This window comes from Zootoca vivipara, chromosome 1 (assembly GCF_965207765.1).
Source record: "Zootoca vivipara chromosome 1, rZooViv2.hap1.1, whole genome shotgun sequence".
Classification (NCBI taxonomy): domain Eukaryota; kingdom Metazoa; phylum Chordata; class Lepidosauria; order Squamata; family Lacertidae; genus Zootoca; species Zootoca vivipara.
The window spans coordinates 91,303,840-91,322,714 of NC_142582.1; the positions used below are offsets into that span (position 1 = coordinate 91,303,840).

The 18,875-nt window shown below is 42.3% G+C and overlaps 1 protein-coding gene across 4 annotated transcripts in view; it reads right to left on the reverse strand.

Annotated features, from left to right (window-relative positions):
- Window positions 1-3,004: 3,004 nt before the first annotated feature.
- GANC (glucosidase alpha, neutral C) overlaps window positions 3,005-18,875 on the reverse strand; it is a 29,651-nt gene continuing 13,780 nt past the window's right edge. For all 4 annotated transcript variants that reach the window (XM_035112211.3, XM_088670269.1, XM_035112203.3 and 1 more), the window contains exons 13-24: window positions 18,768-18,847; window positions 17,191-17,334; window positions 16,379-16,475; window positions 14,124-14,225; window positions 12,866-13,109; window positions 12,595-12,659; window positions 11,629-11,705; window positions 9,259-9,333; window positions 8,028-8,141; window positions 7,132-7,244; window positions 5,628-5,731; window positions 3,005-4,651 (exon numbers count right to left, since the gene is read on the reverse strand). In XM_035112211.3, the coding sequence (XP_034968102.3) occupies window positions 4,542-4,651; window positions 5,628-5,731; window positions 7,132-7,244; window positions 8,028-8,141; window positions 9,259-9,333; window positions 11,629-11,705; window positions 12,595-12,659; window positions 12,866-13,109; window positions 14,124-14,225; window positions 16,379-16,475; window positions 17,191-17,334; window positions 18,768-18,847 (1,325 nt within the window). In that variant the 3' untranslated portion in view covers window positions 3,005-4,541. The remainder of the gene's footprint in view (window positions 4,652-5,627; window positions 5,732-7,131; window positions 7,245-8,027; window positions 8,142-9,258; window positions 9,334-11,628; window positions 11,706-12,594; window positions 12,660-12,865; window positions 13,110-14,123; window positions 14,226-16,378; window positions 16,476-17,190; window positions 17,335-18,767; window positions 18,848-18,875) is intronic.

Below are 18,875 nucleotides of genomic sequence, written 5' to 3' on the forward strand. Positions count from 1 at the left end.
TCTTACCTAGCACAACAACATAATTTAATCACCTTTGCTAAGATAGAAAACAGGAATGAAGAGAAAGTAAATCTATCTATTGAGGAACATGTGCAACAATTTAATCTTTGTGAACTAATCTGCAGGTAGCACTCAACTGGAAAGCATTCTGAAGAATAATATCCAGACTTTACAATGCCATGCCTGCTAATTTATTAATCTCAGTGCTTTTAACAGTACTATACTGACCCTCCTCTCCTCATTCCTCTCAAAACAGATTAAGGAGAAGAATCTGAAAGAGCACCAGCTGCTCTCCAAGATCTCCTCACAGCAGCTGGCTAAGGATAGGCTGCTCCACTCAATGCCCTGTTGCCTTATTCCTCATTTTAATTTTGGTTAGGGGGCAGACTCGGGTTGTCAAAGGGTAAGCCTCTTTCCACTCCTAAGGAATAAGGAATGAAAAATGGCAAGCTACGATCTGCAATCACTTTATTTTAAACATTCTATTGTGTTCATATTTTATATCCAGGTTCTGTTTACCTCTGATAGTGTGAGGCACATGCAAACTATCTTCTGGCAGCTGTGGCCAGGGGAAATACTAGAAGCAAATTAACCTTGGTGAGCTCACTGCTATGCAAATACTCAAGTTATTCAGGTTACAGCAGCATTCCAACACCACCAACACCAATGGCAGAATGCCGCAAACGGTGAAAAACACCTGCCTACTTTTATTCTTTTGGTTTATTTCTCTACCAGTGCTGCCATTGGGAGAGAAAGAGAGCCTGAAGCATTGGGCTCTCATAAGCTGGCCTCATATTGAAGGAATCCTCTGTATCAAGATAGTCATAAAAACTATTTTTAAACAAACCAGCTGGAGTACTGCTATGAAATCCCAGCCAGCATTTTTCTGTGGAACACTTGGCGCTGCCTCAATGCAATGTTCTGAACATGAGTAAGAATGATAACCAATTGCGACCACTACAGTTGGGCACAGACAACTGTTGGAGGCAGAAAACCAGTTGCTGGGAGCCACAGGTGGGGTGGCTGTTGTTATGCTAAGCTCTTGCTTGACAGCTTCCTATAGACATTTGGTTGGCCACTGTGAGAACAGGATGTTGGACTAGATAGCCTTTGGCGTAACTGACCAGTGTTGTGATGTCAGGCTCCAAAACGTATGTGCTTTTTCTTGGGGGTTAAGTCCCAAGTGGAACTTGCTTCCAGTTAAAAATACATAGGCTTAATCTACTACACAAAACACAACAAGTAAAACTAACTTTAGCTTCGACAGACTAACCTTGGTTGATTTATCAGCAGGCAAGCTTTTGAGTTACATAGAATCCTTTGCCACTGGTCAAGAAACACATGGATTCTAACAAGTTTGCCCCATAAAAGTTACTACCTTAGTTATTTGGCATCGGCTGCTATGATGTGTATCTGAAGGAAGCTGAACAAAGCCAAGCCACCCAATCTTTGAGATTGACTTTTACAGCAATGATTTGGGCCACTGGAACTAGAGCCACATCCTCTACAAGTTAGGGAAGCTTTGATAACTGTGCCTTGTTTGTCACAAAACAACCTTGGCCTCTATCTTATGCTTATATTTATAAACTGCTATAGGTTTCTGTTGGTCTCAGCAGCTTCTAATTGTCAAAAGAAAGAAATTGCAGAGTTGAGCTGAAGAAGACAACAGTAATAATACTATGTAACAACATTTAAACAGTTTTAAAGTATTTCTAAGTTCAGTGACTGGCAAATTTGTACATTCAGGCTGAAGATGGGCAGTAGAGTTTAAGACAGTTGAAATAGTTTGAGAAAGACATCACTTCTCATGCTGTATACAGTATATAGTTCCCTTCACCCCTGCCAATGTCTTCTCAGTTAGTACCTTTAGGTGTCAAGCATTATATCAAATTCTGATCGATCAGATGACTCTGGAAGGACATGACTGCGATGGGCCATCAACACATTAGTTTTGCTTAGCTACCATGGTTACATGGAATGGCTATCAGCTATTCTCCTTTTTTGGGGGGGGGTTCAGACCTGTAGCTCTCCAGACATGGTTGAACTACTGCTGTCATCATCCCTGACTGTAGGCCAGGCATCCCCAAACTTCGGCCCTCCAGATGTTTTGGACTACATTTCCCATCTACCCTGACCTCTGGTCCTGTTAGCTAGGGATCATGGGAGTTGTAGGCCAAAACATCTGGACATGCTGGTGGGAGTCTTACAACATCTGAAGGACTCAAGATTCTACATCCCTGTTATATATCAAACAACAAACTAAGCTAAGAGTATTTGGATTTAGTATAGGCTACAGTCCTACAAACACACTTACCCAGTTGTAAACCCCACTGAATGGCTTACTGTTGAATGTATAGGATTGTAGTGTTAAACTCTGAGTCTTCAGCATGCATTACCCGTCCATTTCTGAACACATACTTTTACAACCATAAGAGCTCAAATACTAGATACAGCAAGGTTATCTCCAAGCCACAGAGAAATGCAGAAATATAAGCACATTTATATTGAGTCTTTCTTCTACCATGAAGCTCCAGGCAGTATACATGCTGCCCAGATTCCAACTTGCTTAGCTTCAGAAAGTGCCTGCATAAAATTCCCTCAAGACTACGCCCTGTGACCAGAATACACACTGTCCTCAGAACAGTACTATGGAATAAGTGTGCAAGAGCCCTTACATCCCTTGGAAAGCAGGCTTGTGTGGATCAATTTACATTCACAGCATCTTAAAATGCAGTGATAGCAATTTGTTCAACAAATCTTGGCTCTGCCAGACAGAAAGGGGGAAAGTTCAGCAGCAGGTGGAACTATGTGCTAAGACACAGCAGGAAAATGTCTTTCAAATGTGTTGCTGCACATCTAACCACACTTCAGGATCTGCTTGCTTGTGAATGCAACTAACTTATTTCTAGATAGAAAAACCTTGGACAAGACACTGCCTCCCCTTCTTTGAGAGGCATTGCATGCTCAGCACTAGAAGGCAGTGAATAAAAGGCAGCAGGAGAAGTAAGAGAGATTCTTTATTTCCTTTTATTATTAAAGACCTATTACAAAACAGAAATCTTGAGTGTAAGTGAGGCACCTGCTTATGACACCGAGCAGTTTGTGAGATTAAAAACTGTTATTTTCGTTGTTGTTGAAGCCATGGAATCTGTATCTGGTCACATTCTTAAGCTGGAATGGAGGAGGAAGCAGCAGATGTTAAAATGAAGCTACTATGCAAGTTATCAGGTTGAACCAAGGCCTGGCGGGAACAATAACTTCGCGTAACAATGGCTGATTCCCCACCTCTGCAAACGTAAAAATTGGCTTCTACCCAGGTCTGGTCTCCACCCTTAAGTGAAACATACAAGTTTCCTTGATAAGAATCAAGAGGAACTGGGTATTCAAGTTACTTTTAGGTGGTGCGCTAGGCAGAAAGTCAATAGAAGTCAAACTGGATAACTTTACCCAAGAGTTGTAGGAATATTCCCTCAAGGAATAATGCTCTGCCTGCAAGTTGTCTAGAATTTGATATCTTGCACACTATTCTGTAATATATTGGTTGGCCCAATTAAGATTTGCCTTAATCTGGATTTCAGGCATTTTTATTAATGCTCACACTTACTTTTTATGGAATCCATTACTGTACTCTGATATGTTCTGCAATATCTATGAATCATTCTAAAATATGCGACAACACTTAAAATATGGGATAACACAAGAAGGTTGCATTTTGTTTAGTTGTATACCATAAAATGAGCCAAACTGCGAAGCTTTGTGTTTTGATCTGGCTGAAGTGCTGAGGAAAGGAAAGTTTGAACCAGCCAAATGCTTAAAAGATCCATTGGGGACCTCTCTGTCATATCTCAATCACTCCAAATTCATCCTGATACTTGTTTGGTTTGTTCTTGCAACAGAAGCACGGTGTCCACAATGATACAGGCTATATGAACTATGTTAGCTGATGAATGTTCGCCCAAGATTTCATTTTTTCGCAAGTAAGAAAACTGGACATTCTTCTATGGAAAAGGAAGTCTCTGTAGGAAGTGAATATGGATTATAAAAGTTACAGGTAGGTAGCCGTGTTGGTTTGACGTAGTCAAAACAAAATAATAATAATAATAATAATAATAATAATAATTAATAATAATAATTCCTTCCAGTAGCACCTTAGAGACCAACTAAGTTTGTCATAGGTATGAGCTTTCGTGTGCATGCACACTGAAGTATCTGAAGAAGTGTGCATGCACACGAAAGCTCATACCTATGACAAACTCAGTTGGTCTCTAAGGTGCTACTGGAAGGAATTTATTATTAAAAAACAGTGAATAGAAGCAAGAAAGCATCACTTATTCCAGATATTGTTGCATGGCTCTGAGGCACAAATCCTCAATTGTCCTGGAAGCCAGCTGTCTTCACATAAAAGTTGTTGTAAATAGTATCAGAATGTCATAATTCAATTAATTAAATATAACTATGTTTTGTCCATTTCAAAAGAGTGAGCTGAGTCACCCTCAACCATTATTGTTCGGCTCTCCTTCCAATTCTCTGGTTCTGCTGTTTCACTTGATATGAAGCACCCAGTCAATGCCAACATTTAGTGAAAGCTTCTGAAGGGTCAACACAGAGATCTTGGCGTCATATGTGAAAGTCACTGCTTGGTCTTTCCCATCTGAATGTCAACAGAATTAAAAACACACACATTATGTTCAGTTTAAAAATCTACTGAAGAAAGACACATATAAAGCTCATAAGGCTGATCAGAGCACAACCCTAGTTTACCCCTGCCTCTCTGAAGCAAACTTCTGTACACCAAACAACCCTTAGAATAAGAGCTTGTCTAAACCTCCATTCGCCCTGCTGCTTTCTCCTGGAAAACGCACTCTTTACTGCTGAATCAGACCAAATCGCAGCTGGGTTTTCTGCAGATTGCCATTTGTTCTGAATCAGCCATAAAGAGTGGGGAAAGCTGTGAGACAAACACAAAACTGCTTTCTAGGCAAGGGACAATCAAGTGTGTGGATGAGCCTTCAGATCATATCACTGGAGCTGTGTCAAGATGGGACATTAGCTTGCAAATAGGTCATCCAGATCCAATTTTCTGTGTGCATCTTAGGCGTGTGAGAGTCCACACATTTTTTGTTATTCCACTCACCATATTCTTTGCTATTCTGCTGCAATTCCTGAGTATTTTTGTGTGCCCCTCTCCACTGCCCTCCCCTAGTTAGCTTACAGGATTAAACTGTGCTTTATTTGATCGTAACAATTCTCACAGAGTAGCATTGCTCAAGTCCTGGAATAATGAAAACAAACTGGGAATGATTAGTGCTCCGAATGAAGCGTGTGCTTTCAGATAATTCCTCTTCTCCAACTTCAGCTCAAAACACCTCAGGATCTGATTGCATGGCTGAAAGGGGGTCGGGAAATCAACTCAGTTATGAACCTCTTCAGGTGTTTTTCCAAACCTTCCACAAAATCTCCAGCAGCTCAGGAGATGGGGGAGTGAGAGGAAGCAAGGGGACTTCCTTCTGCACAGAGATGTCCACTGATAGGTCTCTGTGCAGCAGGAAAACCAGTGCCTCAACTGCACTGAAGGACTCTAGAATGGAAGAATCCTAAGAAGCAACTTTATGATTTCTGTCTCTTACCATGAATGCTAGCTGTCACAGAAGATGGTTGTTTTTTGATTCCCAAGATCAATATCTGCTCAACTACACACTTTGTATGAAATTGCCCGTTTTCATCTGCACACCTGTGAGAATCAAAAGACAGAATCAGAATCTAGGGTATATGACAAAATGGCTATGTCTTATGTGTGTACTATGTATGTTTTCTTCTTTAGCATACTGCCTTGTCAATAATAAAAATAGCAGTTTATATTTTTTTTTAAGTGTGTTTTGAAAATCTATGGATACGTGAGGAGTACTTGGGAAAAGGTAGCTATATTGTGAAGGTTTTGACCCCTAAAAGCAGTCTGTATTTTAAACAAATACTTTAATTAAATAAGTTAAGCCTCTTTATACTCTGCCCCTCCCAAAAGGACCCTTGCTGGAAATGGTGTGACATAGTCAGAATCATAACAGGATGAACCATTCACTCTACACAGGAGTGGATTTAGGGGGGCACGACCAATTTGGAGTCGCCTCCGTGGATGCTGCAACTATGATTTAGAATGGAGCGAGAGAGGAGAAGGGGCGCTGAATTTTGGCATTGTACTGAGTGCTGCTGAAATTTGGGACCCCAAGATCCTTCCACCATCTGAAGCCCACCTGATGTTTCGAACTATAACTCCCATCAACCACTGCCAGTACTGCTAGGAGTTGTAGTCTGCAACATCTGGAAGGCACCAGATTGGGGAAGGCTTTTACACCCCTTATGGCTACAGACATCAGCAAAGCAAAATTCTCCTGTGTTTCTTACTATCCAGTCCTGTAGGATTTGCTGCTCCTTCTTTGCACTAATTTGACTGCCAGTCATTTTATTTCCCCCTGTCAGGGGTTGTTGCGACTACTCCAGAGTAACGACTTTCCACATGCTTGTCTTTTAACAGTCTTTATTGGTGCACTCTATTTACAGTGTAACGGGATGTTGGAAACATGTCTGCTCATTCTGATCCAGAATCCGGCACTGCCCCCCTGCGTGACTTCTCCCAACATAATAGCCTCGGGACAGTGAATCTCCTCCCCTTTTTCCTCCTCCGTAATTCCGGAACCAGGGGAAAAGGTCTACGCTCCGTGCTTTCCCTTTCCCCCCTTTCTGTCTCTCTCTCTTCCCTCCTGTGTAGCCGGGGCTCTCCCATGCTGCCAGAGACCAGGCACTCTCCCTCCGCTTCCTGCCTGACTAGCCTCTTCAGAGCCCACACTTCCATCGCTGCTTGGGGAGGAGCTACTCCTGATGCAAGGGGGAGGTTCTCTATACTGTCTTCCCCTTACACCCCCTAAATACTGTAAATTCCTGCTATGTTCATTACACCTGGACCATGCCAGAGCAACTGTCAGTCACTTTATGTAACATTTCACTATGTTGTGAGCGGTGGACAAAATGTATTTTGCCCAGCCCACAGTGTAGTTATTAAAGTATTTCTCATTATTAAGCTACCGGCCTAGGATTCTTAACACCACCTTCTGCCTCTGCTTTTTCAGTGCACATTACCTAGATGAGAAGACATTCTTGTGGAAGGTGAACTTCCTGAGCAGGAACTTCTTCTCGTGGAGATACTGGAACGAATGGCCATCATCCAGATAAAGCTCACCCACTGCAGACTCCTACACAGCAAGAAAAAATGTCAAACAGCTAACAAAGCTGTACAGGGTTACTCCTACTAACTGCCATGTGTTGATTTTTGAATGGTTCAAAACACTGCTGAAGATCTTAAGGCCAATCTAGACATTCAGACTAGAGACAGATAATAAATGAGTCCTATCAGCAGAAGCCGTGTGCAAGGACTTCCGCTTGGGTAAAGGGACTTTTTCCCCTCCCCCTGCCCTCCCTCAAAATTGGCTCTTGAAAAGAAACAGAAATATGTCACAAACAGTCAGACCTCGGTTGTCAAATGTAATCCGTTCCAGAAGCCTGTTCAGCTTCCGAAATGTTTGACAACTGAGGCGCGGCTTCTGATTGGCTGCAAGAGCTTTTGCACCCAAGCGGAAGCCATGTTGGACATTCGGCTTCCAAAAACCGGAACACTTACTTCCAGGTTTTCGGCATTCGGGAGCCGAAACGAGGGATAACGGAGGCATTCAGGAACTGAGGTTTGACTGTAGTAACCATACACAAGTAGATTTTACTGAAAGCAGTTTGTCGGGTTCGTGTTTAAATCTGCACAAATTTAAATTAATTTTGAGAGAATGAAATTTGACATTATCTTGGTGTGGGTAGGAGAAAAGGCATGGCTGCTTACAGAGGGAAAACAGGAACCAAGGGCACAATGATGACAAAATGGAGGATCAGAACAGGTACAGGGCTGGAAATTTCCAATGGGTACATACACTTTTAAAAAATCCAGCAAAATATACAAAGTAAGTGTGTAAAATATAATTTCACAGTACCTTTGTATCTAAGGCAACACGCAGTTCATATGGAACATCTACCATCAGTTCTGTAGATTTTCCTACAGATGTTTTTAATGGTATAACAGTTCCCCCACGCTGCATTACAGGAATCTGCAAACAGGAAAGGACAGAAAAAATTTAAATATAGTAAGTTTCTTTGGTATGAAGGATTGCAGACAACAAGACAGATTCCACAAGCCTGCTCCTGTGTACAGTACCTTTCTTTTCTGGAGCAATTAACCAATCCCAATTGCATAGGTGTCTTATATTTCAGGGAGTAACTGTTTACATATGATTAAACTTAATAGGGCTTACTTCTGAGTAAACATGCATAGGATTTCAGTCTTAGTGACAGCACAACTGACTTGGGTTGCATCCTACACCCTTATATGGGAGTAAAACAATGGAAGTGGATACATATAGGAGATTACAGATATTATATATTTAATATGACAGATTTTGTAGCCTCTGAAAGGAAAATAAAATTTCATAGTTACTTATACATTCGAAATTTGCTAAAATCAGACTATTTGTACATATACACTGTTTTTCTATAGCCTCATGTGAAACTGCAACACGGTACCATTTGTGAATGATTTGAAGTTTATTATTTTATTTCATTGTTTATTCTTTTATTTCATGGATGCCAATGAATACAATCATGTTCTGATGAATAATACTGTAAATAGAATTACAGTGATACCTTGGTTCTCGACTCCCAAACCTTCTGTATCTTCTGTTTGACTCCCAAAATCATTTGAAAACCAAGGTGTGGCTCTGATTGGCTGCAGGAGCTTCTTGCACTCAAGCGGAAGCTGAGTCGGACGAAAAATGTTTGAAAACCGGAACACTTACTTCTGGGTTTTTGGTGTTTGGGAGCCAATCTGTTCGTCAACTAAGCCATTCGAGAACCAAGGTTCCATTGTACTGGATGTCTGTATGCTTTTATATGTATATATTTCTCGATAAATGCTGTAATTTAAGGTGTGAGTATATTCAAAGCCTTCAACAGAATAGGATAAGCCTTTGGGCCTATTCTTGTATTAAAAACTACATTACTATACATTCTTGCATTAAAATTCTTTCCTCATAGTACCTTCTTAACCTTGTAGATTCAAACATAATTCTTGTCTGTGTTGGGTGCATATACAACCCTATCCGAAGTCTTGAAGCAAGTTCCCCCCCCGCCGCCATTAGTCAAATCAGTGATATAAAAACACAAACGTACACTGTTCAGTGTCACTGGAATCTTCACTGTCCCATGGCCTTCCAGACGGATAAATTTTCGAAAGTCATACCAGATCTGCAGCAGGATAAACAGGAAAAAGGAAGAACCCTGAATGAGTTCTACAAATTTAGATCCTACCTCCTTACCTTGTTTAAGGGAGGTCATGACATAAAATCCTGACAGAATATCAAATCAACCAATAATTCACCAATATCCACACTTGTAAAAGCAACAAGAAAGTGATAATACAACCAGAGTATTAAGAACAATTATCTAGTAACACCTAAAGACTAACACATTTATTACAGTTACAGGTAGGTAGCCGTGTTGGTCTGGCATAGTCGAAACAAAATAATTCCCTCCCCCCTTCCAGTAGCACCTTAGAGACCAACTAAGTTTGTCATTGGTTTGAGCTTTCGTGTGCATGCACACTTCTTCAGATACACTGAAACAGAAGTCACCAGACTCTTATATATAGTGTGAGGGTGGGGAGGGGGATTCTCAGGAGGGTGGTGGGAATGGGTGTTTATTACAGCACAAGCTTTCATGGACTGCAGTCTACTTCATCAGATGTATGAAATGTTACCCTGATATATATGTATGTATGTATGTGTGTGTGTATATATATATATATATATATATATATATATATATATATATATATATATATATAATACACATGGGGACCTTTGGTCAGGTCAGATGGAGGAGGGTTGTACAAATGAGAAATATAATGCAGAAAAGTACAGACATGGAGAACATACTTAACAGCGGTGGTTCACAACACTGTTCTTGGTGACACATCAGCAGCCTGGTACCAGTGTCTGTTATGTGAATTACCAGCATTTACATCAATGCCTATTTTTTATTTTTATTTTGGCATTTCCACCTAACCTCGATTTTTTACATCCCCTCTCAAAGAAACCAAAACCAATAGGTTATATCCAATGCTCCCATTCTGCTCATGCAACAGGCTTCCACTTGTGCAATGGAACTCTTCTGCCTCATTTGCAGTCCCCCATGCAACCTCAGTTTTTTCTCCAGAAGGTTTGGGGATATTTTGGAGCAGATTTCAGGGGAGACAAAGGGAGGGCAGAGGAAGTCATGTTGCATGAGTGGAATGCCATTCACACAGCGCTAGATACAGCCCAATGTGTATGTACAATTGCAGTGTGTATATGCAATACAGTGGAACCTCGGTTTACGAACACCTCGGTTTACGAATTTTCGGTTTACGAACGCCGCGGACCCATCTGGAACCCATTACTTTCAATGGGAAAGTTCACTTCAGTTTATGAACGCTTCAGTTTCTGAACAGACTTCTGGAACCAATTACACCCATGCTTCGGGTTAAGTACGCTTCAGGTTGAGTACTCCGCGGACCCGTCTGGAACGGATTAATCCACTTTCCATTACTTTCAATGGGAAAGTTCACTTCAGTTTATGAACGCTTCAGTTTAAGTACTCTGCGGACCGTCTGGAACAGATTAATCCACTTTCCATTACTTTCAATAGGAAAGTTTGCTTCAGTTTATGAACGCTTCGGTTTATGAACAGACTTCCGGAACCAATTGTGTTCATAAACCGAGGTACCACTGTATGCAGCTGCAATTCCAAGGCCTTCATGGAACCTGCATTTCACACGATACATGAAGTGTTATGCTGAGTTATGTTACACTTCATGCATTGGATGAAATGTATGTCCAAGGCCATGAAGGGCTTGGAACTGTAATTTTTAGGAAAGCAAAGCAGCATCTTGAATTGAGGCCAGAAGGCAGTGCTGTTGCCACAAGCATATCTGAGAACTAGTGGAGCGGGGCATGAGGAGCTACCCCACTGATTGCCAAGATCCACCCAAATATCAGCCAAGGCACTGACTGAATATGGACAATGCCTGCTGCAGCACTTCCTAGAACAGTCTAGAAGCCATTTGGAAACATAGGTCACTGCAGGTACACCATGAGGGATGCAACTGAAGGAGTATTGAGGTCCTTGCAATTTGAGGTCCAACTCCTACTGAATGTTTAAAATACATTTTATTTAAATCATTCCTGCCTCGCTCTTTGTTGCAAAAAGCAAGTTCATATTGAGTAACAATCAAACAACAGCAAAAATATAAATCAGTATAAAAACAAGGCTGATAAACTATTTGTCTGAATGCTGTACAGAAGCTTTCAGAGGAAGCTAGGCAACTTTTTTATTAGACTATTGCTTAGATTAAATTTGATTATGGTGAGGGCTGCTTTATGTAGTCCCGGAAGATGTACTATTGCAGAAATGCCTAGTAGCCTAACTTTGATTGAGAGTCCCATAGAAACACAAGGGTATATAAAGGAGGGAAATAAAGGAATTGATAATAGTTTTCATTACCTCTTGAGGGCCAGGCAAAAAGACATTGACCGCAGTGACTTTTGGTTCAGTGACTGGATACACCAACAAAGCATTTCCTGAATTACACAGAGAAGAAAAGCGATACTACTATGGGATTATATCATAATTTAGCCATTTGCAGATATTTCTACCATGGATTCAGTATAGCATTTGGAAAAGTAGTACCTTATTTTCTATTAGAGGTGTGACTATGCCAATTTTTTTAAAAAAACTTGTTTAGAATATTCAAGAGGTCTTATCTGAATATGCAAATGCTTTGCAAATTTTATCTAATTTGTCCTCACAACAACCCTGTAGTTTCTGAGGTAGTGATTTGCCAGGGGGCTTCCTGACTGGGCTGAAATTTGAAGACGGGCCTTTTCTACCCAAACCCAGCCTGCTAACCACAGCAGTATAGAGGATAGCCTTGAGCTGACAGAAGTGATTGACATGAGTCTGTGAGAAAAATTATTCAACACATAGTATAAAACAACTTCAATTCTTTCCTAAGATAAGAGGCAAAGATTAATAGGAAGGTCTAATCAGAAAATGGAAATGCTAGAATTAATTTTCCCTCATTATCAGAACACTCATTGCATTCACATTTCTTCTTCTGTAGTTATTTTTTGAAAGTATGGGGTATGTCCCAAGGAAGGATTCTCATGAACACCTCTCCATACCCATCACGAGAGGTCCAGTGACTGTTTAACTAGCTTTGCCAGCCAAGGAGACTGGAAGCAATGAGTGCAGAACGAAGCAACCTCATGTCTGGTCTATGGAAGACTGGGAATTCTGAAACTGTAAGCCTGATCTCCTCAGAGTTTTCTGGGTGAATCCTAACCACTAACATGAGACATCTCCCCCATCCCTTCCAGTTTATGTGTTGCCTTTCTGGCACAGTTGTTGCATCTTCAGATTACACCACTGCCATGTTTTATAAAAGGTTCCTTCAACCTTTAAACTTACCAAGCATATATTCATCTTCGATGCCAAACGTTTCCAGTTCCTTGGGGAATTCTACCCAAACAGGCCTATGTAAAGGAAGAAAGCGGAAGCAGCAAAGACTTTTTAGAAGACGTACACTAGTTTTCATATCAGATACTGAGAGTCACCATTTTCTGTTTATAATTTGAGTATTATTTAAATGCTATTTTAATCATTTAAGATTCACTAGGGTTTATAGTAGTTCCATAACGACTTACAAAGCAGAAATTAGTCTCTTTAATTCCAAGCTTACCTCATGACCGGCTCAGCAACTGTATGTGCTCGGTAAAAGAGAGCATAGAGATATGGAAGAAGGGAATAGCGCTCCTTGATAGCATTTCTGATGATCTGCGTGTTCTCCTCACCAAACAGCCAGGGCTCACGACGCTTGGTGTTCATATTGGCATGGCCTCTAAAGAAAGGCTGTAGGGCTCCAGCCTGATACCATCGAACTAGCAGCTCTGGTTCTGGATTTCCAATAAATCCGCCCACATCAGCTGGATTTCAGAAAAGTATGAATTGGCTTCTGAGAAAGGGTTGGAAAACGCAAACTTCCCAGATTCTTCCCCAGTTGGGCTGTATTTTCAGAAAAGCAATTTCCCCCCAACACAGAAACTACTTCAGAGAAGGAGGAATAAGAAAACTACCGGAAACCTGTGACCCCAAATTGGATATGCATGTATTCCAAAAATCAGGAGAAAGGGCGTTATGCTCAGTGGTAGAGCACATGCTTTGCAGACATGGCTCAGCTGGTAGGGTGGAGCTATAACATTAGCTTCCTGCAAGATGTGTCACTGCCACTTAGCAGGAGGGAGAGGAGGTCCAACCCCCTGCAATGCACGAATATGCAGCTGTCCCACATGGGAATCAAACCTGCAACCAACTGAGCTATCCAGGTATGCAAACCATTACTATAAAGTGTGTGTTCTACCACCATCATGTCATTTCCAGTTTGCAGCTACAGGTGGTTCTACCCCACCTGGGAAGCTGTTTGTGATTTTTTTTGTGAACAAAAAGCACCTGGTTCGTACCCTGGAATATACAGATCAGGCAGGGAAAGACCCCGGGGAGGCTCTGCCTGTCATCATAGACCATACTTGACTAGATGGCACAATGATCTGACTTAGTATAAGGCAGTTTCCTATGTTCCCTGTGGATGGATGCTCTCTTAAGGTCAGCTATAACTCACCATATGAAAGTTAATGTATTTAGATTTTTAAGAAGAAAAAAGTTAATCAACAGAAATATGTAAGCAGTATACCTTAAGGAGTATAAAATAATTATCAATGATACCCAGGCAAAAATTGCAAAAAAGAAAGAAAGCGTAAACTAAGACTAAACTCTGTGTCTGCATACTGTTGTTGAAATAAATATGATTTCAGTAGGCATCTAAAACAATACAGTGAAACTTCTTTCATTCATAGAAATAATTGAGGCTTTTGAAAAGGCACAAGTGAAATGAGCTCAATTGCTTAGTTAAGATGGAGATTGCAATCCAACACATCCCTTACCTCCACAGAAAGAAATTCCTGCCATACTGATTGTCAGCAACATTGGAACGGAGATTTTCAAGTACTGCCATTGTGCTTTATTGTCTCCAGTCCATACGGCACCTAGAAATATCAAGTTCACAGGCTGTGTTTGTGGACAATGGGTGTTAAGTTCAAAAGATATCCATAGGTTTTACTTCTAAGCAGGCTCATGCTATATGTGTGCAGATGTACAAATCCATATGTTACCCTTATCATCTGTTTGCTAATACAGTGGAACCTCTGCTTACGAACACCTCGGTTTACGAATTTTCGGTTTACGAACGCCGCGGACCCATCTGGAACTGATTAATTCACTTTCCACTACTTTCAATGGGAAAGTTCGCTTCAGTTTATGAACAGACTTCCGGAACCAATTACACCCATGCTTCGGGTTAAGTACGCTTCAGGTTGAGTACTCCGCGGGCAGGGCCGGTGCTAGGGCTTTTTGCGCCCTAGGCAAAATCACCTTCTGGCGCCCCCCGGCACATGCGTCATGACGCATGCACAACACCGCTGATGCCCCTGCGTCCCATCCATAGGCAGGAGGGCGCTGAGCTCTCATTTTGGCTCGCGCGTCTCCCGCCTATGGAGGGGATGCTATGAGCTCCTCAGCGGCAGCTGCAGTGAGCGGGCGGCGGCAGCAACAGCGCCCATAGCTGAAGGCTTCAGCTACGGGCACTGCCGCCGCCACTGCTCGCTGGTTGCTCCTCCATAGGCGGGAGGAGCGTGAGCGCCGTGGGAGAGGGGCGTCGGCGTGGGGGTTTTGCGCCCCCTCCATTACGCGCTCTAGACAACTGTCTAGTTCGCCTAAATGGACGCACCGGCCCTGTCCGCGGACCCGTCTGGAACAGATTAATCCACTTTCCATTACTTTCAATGGGAAAATTCGCTTCAGTTTATCAACGCTTCAGTTTATGAACAGACTTCCGGAACCAATTGTGTTCATAAACTGAGGTACCACTGTATTGTGTGATAGGTCAGGCATACATCACATATGATCCCTGTTCTGGTGTCTGCATGGTGACAAGATCGGTGTCAGTTGTCACACTGTTATCGATTTAAGAACAAGGATAGAGGACATGCACCCTAAAATCAGGCCAGCAGGTCCTCCGCTCAGTCCCCACCCCCTGAAAAGGAAGTTGGCAAACAGACTGATTTCAGTCTGATCAGCACATGTCTTTTTGATGACAGCACTCAATACATGTGTCACTGACATAATAACACAATCTCTCAGAACATCAATGAGTGAGTTACCATCTGGGTTCTCGGCTTCTTAAAAATCTACCTATTGCAAAAGCCTGAAAGCTACAGCCCAATATTAAGTTGGTATTTATTACTATTAGACTCTTGAGTTGACAATATTCCTTATTTATCTTATTCCTTCTTTAACTTATTTGCAGTACAAGAAGAGGCAACAGCTCAATATTATGACAACTCCACAGCATTACAGATGCTCTGAATGTCTGAAGTCTCAAATTTAATCCTTCACATTTCAAGCTAAAGGGGTTTCAGATAGCACGAGCTGGCAAAAACCTCTTTCTGAGGCCCTGGGAACCAACAGAAAAAGATAGAGTGACTTGTTGACGGGATTTCAAAAATCCTTGTGCAAAGATATAAAATGAATTCCACCACGTCCCTCAGAAGGTGCTGAGCCGTGGCAGGAGGCGATGGGGTGGCGGTGGGGAACGGCGGTGGCGGTGGGGAACGGCGGCTCCATCGCGCGCTTGCGTCACAATCCCTCACTGTCCCTTTCCCTCTTCCCCTCGCGCCGTTAGTCGGGAGGCGAGGCGCGGAACGGCGGATTGGAGGGGAAGCCGTTGAGGGAGAGAGAACCGCATTCCGCCCCCCCTCGAGGGCGCGAGAAAGTGCGTGGGGACGGGGAGTGTGCCGGGATTGGGCTCTGTGCGTCCAAGTCCCTGTGTCCGTGGGGCACATGCGCAGTAGCGCAAACCCAGGGACACAGGGGATACTGGACGCAGAGACACTTGCACTTTATTATATAGGATTCCTTACATTTTCATCCTGCCCTTTCCCCAATGAGCTCTTGTCCCTTCCACCCATTTTAGCTTCACAAGCCTGTGAACTGTGAGATAAGGCAGGTTGAGATGGTGACTAGCCCAAAATAACACAGTGAGTTTGATGGTTGTGGGGGGATTTAACTGATGTTTGAAGATGATGCTTGAAAAGGGGAGCTATGTCGTGTTATTCATCATTCTTCCTTATTCTATGCTTACCATACTTTTGTGAGCCAGCAAAGAACGAGCGTGTGAGAACAAAAGGCCTCTCCAGCCCTCCGCTTCGTCTGATCAGTCCTTCTGCAGTTGCCATTTGCTGAAACGCACCAGAGGAAACATGTCTGCTTTAACACAGCTGTTATAACTCTACTACAGAGAGAAGGCCAGGAACAGTAAAAACAGAACAGCATTTCTGGACTTGGAAGAGCCAGATAGAACACTTTAAAACAGGCACCCCCAAACTGCGGCCCTCCAGATGTTTTGGCCTACAACTCCCATGATCCCTAGCTAAGAAGACCAGTGGTCAGGGATGATGGGAATTGTAGTCCAAAACATCTGGAGGGCCGAAGTTTGGGGATGCCTGCTTTAAAATGACAACAGAGAAGGCTGACATGAACCAATCTCCCTGTGGCTTGTACAGGAAAGAACAGGAGCTGGCAAGACTGGTTTTTGAAATGCACGATCTTCATAAAGGAAGAGTTATTGACAGTATGAGGCATTGTTTCTAAAAGTAAACAGATGAATTTAAACATGGAAGGAATACAGAAAAGAAAGATCTGTTTTGAAGGGAAATGGGCTTGTACTGTCTTAGAATAGCAAAGTACCAAAGACAATAATGAGCCATACTTCTTGTTGAAGCCACGATAAATTACTGTAACTATCATTTAATGGTATGCTTTTGTTACTGTATTCTTAATTAAGAAGAGTTAAAATGTATGTTAAAATGTAAAATATACAATAACGATAATGAATCATCATAAATCAGTAGCATGAGGATTGGAATTGAAACTGTTCACCTGCAAAGGCCATACCTGGTAGAAACCATAGAGATTATGGACTTCTCGATGTTCCCATTTGCCATAATGGACAGCATCCTTCTGCATGGTTAGCTCTACCCCTCTGAAGACTGAGGGCTCATTCATATCATTCCAGGCAAAAAGGATTTCAGAAGAACCCTATCAACATTTTAATTACATCAAAGTTGTTGGTTTAATCCACAATTGACAGACAGACAGACAGACAGACAGACAGACAGACAGACAGACAGACAGACACACACACACACACACACACACACATACACAGGGTAGGTATACACATGCTTACAAAGCTCTCAAAAATGTAACGCAGACTACTCTAAGGAGAGGAAAGCAGTTGTCAGAGAAACTTATATTGGACTCTTATGGGCTTCAAGATTAGGTGGCGCCGTGGGTTAATCCACAGAGCCTAGGGCTTGCCGATCAGAAGGTCAGCGGCTCAAATCCCCGCAATGGGGTGAGCTCCTGCTGTTCGGTACCAGCTCCTGCCTACTTAGCAGTTTGAAAGCACGTCAAAGTGCAAGTAGATAAATAGGTACTGTTACAGCGGGAAGGTAAACAGTGGTTCCGTGTGCTGCTCTGGTTCGCCAGAAGCGACTTTGTCAAGCTGGCCACATGACCTGGAAGCTGTACACCGGTTCCCTCGGCCAATAAAGCAAGATGAGCGCCGCAACCCCAGAGTCAGTCATGACTGGACCTAATGGTCAGGGGTCCCTTTACCTTTACCTACCCATTAGAATTAGTGGTGGGAAAACTAATCCCATCAGCAATATAATTAGCATGTTAAATTCCTAATCCCATGATAAAAGCTCAGATGAAGCTTCTCTGTTATTTTTAAATCTCTTAAGTATCTATGAGAACTGGTCTTGGTACCCATTTATAAACTCTTAATAGATTCAACCTGAAAACTGCATAATTTTGAGTTTCGGCAGCACCACCGTATACAATGAGTTTATCTCAGATATTTGCTTTGACATTTGCTTCTGACAGCAGCAACCCTACATTTTTTATCAGCTGCTGGCTTCTTTGGAGGTTTCTAAGCAGAATGCTTATAGGGTTCTTTTCTTCTTTCTTGGGTACCCCTGGACAACTGGGACCAGAATGAATGAAGAACATGCACAACACAAGCAAGTTTCCTTCCAGTTTAGCATCCCAAATGGTAAAATTCCCATATCACGTTCAACACAAAATGATTTGGAATTGGTTAGACCAGTGTTTCCCAACCAGTGTGCCTCCAGATGTTTTGGGACTACAACTCCCATCATCCCTAGCTAGCAAGACCAGTGGTCAGGAATGATGGGAGTTGTAGTCCCAAAACATCTGGAGGCACACTGGTTGGGAAACACTGGGTTAGACACTACAGTTCTCCAGTGGAACTTGCATGAGCCAAGTTGTCCCTTTGGTGTCATATGCAGAAACGACTGCATGGAAACCTTTCGCTTATCTTAGTATATTTTGGATCAATTCTCTTCCTCGGTCATCAAATGAAAGCCCCTCTTTCTTACTTTTTAAGAGCTTGGTTTTTCTGCCAAGGATCCTGCCACACAGGGATATGAGAAAAGAACACAAACCTTATATGCACTGAAGGCAAATTGGTCTGCGTACCATTCTCGGACTTCAGGACTGGTGAAATCCAGGTAAGATGAGAGACCTGCAAGTGTGAGGAAACGGTGACATTT